The sequence below is a fragment of the Sceloporus occidentalis genome, unplaced genomic scaffold (assembly GCF_023333645.1).
Source record: "Sceloporus occidentalis isolate IW3139 unplaced genomic scaffold, rSceOcc1.0.p SCAF_1, whole genome shotgun sequence".
Taxonomy (NCBI): Eukaryota; Metazoa; Chordata; class Lepidosauria; order Squamata; family Phrynosomatidae; genus Sceloporus; species Sceloporus occidentalis.
Window position 1 is genome coordinate 44,009,594 of NW_028316981.1, and position 4,813 is coordinate 44,014,406.

General features: G+C 39.2%; 1 protein-coding gene across 1 annotated transcript; it reads left to right on the top strand.

The window, feature by feature from the left end:
- The first annotated feature begins 2,862 nt into the window (after positions 1 to 2,862).
- On the top strand, positions 2,863 to 4,574 carry LOC149321344 (uncharacterized). Its single transcript, XM_089496412.1, has 2 exons — positions 2,863 to 2,881; positions 3,453 to 4,574. The coding sequence occupies exon 2, from the start codon at positions 3,453 to 3,455 to the stop codon at positions 4,401 to 4,403; it is 951 nt and encodes a 316-aa protein (XP_089352538.1). The 5' UTR covers positions 2,863 to 2,881; the 3' UTR covers positions 4,404 to 4,574.
- The last annotated feature ends 239 nt before the right edge of the window (positions 4,575 to 4,813 follow it).

The following is a 4,813-nucleotide window of genomic DNA, read 5'->3' on the forward strand; positions in this document are numbered from 1 at the left end:
AGAAAACTTTCTTCCTGACGTTTCGCCAGCATCTGTGACTGGCATCTTCAGAGAATGCTTTGCCTGGAAATATATTTAGTGTAGCACAAAACATGTCATTGGGACCTTCTTTGGGAATAACTTAATTACTTGCTTACATGATAGCAATGTCCCAGTTTCTTTCTCCATCTTACCCTTTCTCCCTTAGTCTTTAGCTTACCTCAATTGCTACTGACTGAGTTCAATGTGCAAAAAATGGTCTGCATTGAACTCAACAGGGAGGGAGGAGAAGAGGGGCAGAATTTTCCCCTTCCTTGTAGACTCAGGCAAAAGCAAACTTCTGCAGCTTCTCCTAATTTGTATGTTCTTCCTCATTAATAACTTTTGCCAGCTTGACCAGAGTCTGATGTTGCTTGGCCACACATGCCCTGGTGTTTTTTTTTAATCTGTGCAATCTTGGATTATATACAGAAGAGGAGGTATTATTTTCAACTGAAAGGTGAGAGAAATTGAATCTGATAAGATTCTCCTATGCAGGGCCAGGATTGTGAGTACTTAATTCCTAAGAAACTGGTTTTGAAATGCTCTGTGTTCACCCGGATTAATTCTGCATCTCTTTTTCATCTTTTTGTTATCTTTTATTTTCCTGAAACACAGATTTCACATCTATTCATGCTAATCTTTAATATCTTCATATAGGTCTTCTCCATGCTAGAAGTGTACCAAATAAGCTTGTCTGGTGGCAATAGGGAGGTTTGGTTTTTTTTAAATAAAATCACAATTGCCTTCCTATACCAGGAAGATCTAAAAATGTGGAAAAACATGAAGTTTAAATAATTCATTTGAGAGAGACAATGAAATGGAAAAACCTTGTCATCTCTAACACACAGTATTTCTTTCTAACTACAGTCTTTTCTTTCTTGTTCTGTTTATGCATGTATATCCAATTAGTTGTTGCTGGGGCATGAGCACACCGTAATACAGACATACCTCGGTTAACAAGAACTCTGACTATGAAGCTCCTTATTGCAAAATCTTTTTACATTCCCCTGTCCCCTTATCCCCTGTGTGCCTGGATATTTTTTAACAGCTTTGGTGTTAGCAGGATGGTGAAAGAGGGCTTGAGAAACACAGACTTTCGGACTTCCGGTGGTATGGCCGGCACGGGAATCACCCTCTAGGAAAGGCTCCGGAGGGTGACCGTAGGCTGCGGGGTCGGGGCTGGCTGGAGTGACTTGCCAGCTGGCCAAGCGTGTCCCCCCGATAAAGGGGAAGCAGAGGGGCTCGGCTGGGGAACCCACGCTTCGGATCTGGCTGAGGAAAACAGGCCTGAAGACGCGAGGCGAGAGCCATCTGAGTGCCGGAGGTGGCCCGCGATACGCGAGAGGAAAAGAAGCGGAGAGGGAAACCCGAGCATCCACGCCCGCAGTGGGGAGTCACAAGCCGCGGCTTGTAGACGGGGGTGTCGCCACCACTTCTACACTTTTTCTCTAGAGAAAACAGGAACAAGAAGAAGATATAGCTTACCAGTCCTTTATTTCCCTGGGGACAGCGATCCATCTGTGGAAATGGAAATGGAAGGAGTCTGAGAACATAGCCGGCGCGGTGTTTCTTGGCTCCCAGTGGTTGGTGGTGAAGGAGAACCAGCTAAACCGAACGTGATTTGTATTTGACTGAGCCCAATCTATATTTAGCCAATCTGTAACAGAGAGGGACTTGTATCCAAGTATAAAGTTTTCGTGATAGAGTAAAGGAAACAATAAGAGGAGACTCTGGAACCCTTGGAGGAATTTACTGTGGCGGCTTGTGGCTGCTTGTATCTGCTTGGACGGACTTATACTTTATTGCAGACTGCTGGTTTTTTTTTTTTTTTTTGTTATTTTACCTTAGAGAACTCCTTTCAGCCTCCTCTTGACTCGAATTGTTTGCCAATAACAGGAGGGATGGCCCATTGATGGATTATAGACTATGGATTTGGGGATTTTAACTTTGGTTGTCCTTTAGTGAGAGGGGTGATTTGAGAGGGAGAACAATCCCCTTGGTTATTGGGGAGAACCGGAGAATTGAACTGTTTGAGGAAGAAGGAGGAAAGTGAAGAGCAAGAAGACGACCGAGGAAAGGGGAAAGAATTCTACGCAGGTGGTTTTGACTAAGAAAAGGAAACAGCTGGAAATAATCAGCAGCAGGCTGGGACGATAAGACAGGAGAGAGAAGAGAGAAACGCGAGGGAGTGCCTGCAGACGAAAGGAAAGGAAACATAATATAATAGCAAGGACAGGGGTGGTTCACTCTGTTCTCTTTATGTGTTTCTTTTTTCTTTTCTTTGCATATCTTGTGGGGGTTAATAGAGTTATTTGAAGTAACCGAGATCTCCGTGTCCTTTTTTCAAGCCCATCAGAAGTTATTGAGGAACTGTTTGGATTGTCTAACTCTTTAAGTGGATATAGACCAAGGGTGGTGAGTGAGTAATTACAAATGAATATAACCTACTGTCTTTAAGCCAAAAATGAACAGTTAAAGGCATCTAATACTACGGGATGAGGGAAATGTAAGGTGGATTGATATGAAATAGAATCTTAGATAGAACTTTACTGAAGGTTTTTAGACAGGGAATTCTGAGACAATCAACTTGTATAAGCATACTTTGTAGATTGTAAGGAGCAACTGGAAAAGAAGCTAGCTTATAAGGGGGATTGTGTGGTTTTGTTGTTTTGTTGTTGATTTTTTGTTCCTCCTCTCTCTCTCTCTCTTCCCTTTGGATGTTTTAAATACTATATAATAGGAATTTAACCTGATAAAGTCCTAAATTGATATTACAGAATTACCTCCTTCTCCCCAGATATTTGGGAAACTTCTAAGGGGAAAGAGAATTTGAAAAGAATCAACTTGTGGAAAAAAATAAGTAAGTGATTTATCCAACTGCAAACAAAATAGAATTTAATCATCTAAGTAAGGAATCTTGACTAATGAATTTTGGATTTTGTGAGTTGTGAACCAACTAATATATTGATAATTTAGTGAGGGGGCAAAGTTAGAAGGAGGAAAAAGGAGGAAAGAAGGAAAAGGGGTGAAGTGCAACCAGAGACCCAACAGGTGAATATAGAAAAACCATGAAAGGGTTTGCCTGTATGTGAGCAGTGATAATATTAAGAAAAAAGACTGAAAATAGAATTACAAAATAACTCTGTATTTGGTATTTAAAACAATTAAATTGGCAAAGAGGGAATAAACCTAGGACCCTAACAGCTGGTGCTGTATCCAAAAGGGGGAAATAGAAACTAGACTTGGGTTAACGAACAAATTCTGAAGCAAGGAAACCTTAAAATTACTTCGAAAAGAAACAAAAACAAGATAATATTGTTATTATTACTAAAGAATTTTTATAGAACTTAACAAACTTAATATACCTACCTGTTTTTCTTTACTATCTCTTCTTTTGACTTTATATCATCCTTCCTGAAACATACCTAAAGATGGTAGTGGGTACAAGGAAGACGGGAACAAAAACAACACCAAACCCACCAGCTAACACACTTAGAAGAACCTCTGCAGACACACCTACCAAATTACCTGAACTTGACGAAAAGATGATGGAAGAAATCAGAAAAATGCACCAGGAAACGAACCAAGCAATAGAAAAATCTAGTGACAATTTAAAGGCAGAATTTAAGAGAGACTTGAGACACGAATTGGGAGAAGTAACTTCAAGATTGGATAGAATTGACGCGGATTTGAAGCAAATTAATAGAAAGGTAGAAAATCTAGAAACAGACATGAGAAAAATGGAAATAAAAGTGGAAACGCTGCACAAAGATCAACAAGAAGACCAAGAATTAATCCTGAGATTACAACTGAAGCAAAGGGAGAATTGTCTGAAATTGAGAGGCTTACCTGAAAACGAAAATGAAAATTTATATACTCTTTTGACGCCAGTTCTAGCAAAATTCATTGGAGAATCAGAAACGCTTTTCCCGTGGGAAATTGACCGGGTCTATAGGATTAACTCACGCATTGCCAAGATAAAGAAACTTCCGAGGGACGTAGTGATCTACTTTGTAAGGAAACAGACTAAAGAAATGATCTTAAGACAAAGCTACAATACGAAGCTAACAATAGGAAACAGAGAGATCACAGTCTTGAAAGACATACCCGGGAAAATTTTAAAACGAAGAAAAGAATACAACTTTTTGATAGAACAGCTGCGAGCTCGGAAAATCCTTTACAAATGGGATGATATAGAAGGTGTCACAGTAAACTGGAAACAAAGAAAAGTTAGACTAAATTCAACTGAGAAAGCAAGGCTATTTTTGAGAGGTTTGAAGGATGAACCGGAAGGAGAAAGAAAGGAAGAAGAGAAGAGAGACAAACCAGGAGAAGGAGGTGAAGAGGAAGAAGAAGGAGAAGAGGATCTATTAGGGGAGTAAAGGAGAACCTTGAAAGTTATAACGAAGATACTCAAGAACGAGATTTAAAGGAATTCAAATCTAAAGAATCATATATAGCTCTATAGAATCCAAAGTATCTTGAAATTATATCAATAGAGTATCGATATTTTAGCATATTATTGACTTGATTTCCACCGCTTTGAAATTGTAAAATTGTAATACCTAAATAAAGCTTTAACTTTTATGAAAACTGTCTAGGTTTCCTTCTAAAAAGAAAGAGAAAGAAAAAGAGGGGGGAGGAGAAGAAGAAAAAATTGATTTTGACAGTAGGTTAAAGGGAAATAAGAGAGATGAAAATCTTATCGTGGAATGTAAAAGGCTTGAACTCACCCCAGAAAAGAAAGAGAGTATTTCAATATCTAAGGAAGAATAATCTGGATGTCATTTGT

What these genes read in the sequence shown, in the direction of transcription:
- LOC149321344 (XM_089496412.1), top strand. Translation starts at nt 3,453, where the DNA reads ATGGTAGTGGGTACAAGGAAGACGGGAACAAAAACAACACCAAACCCA.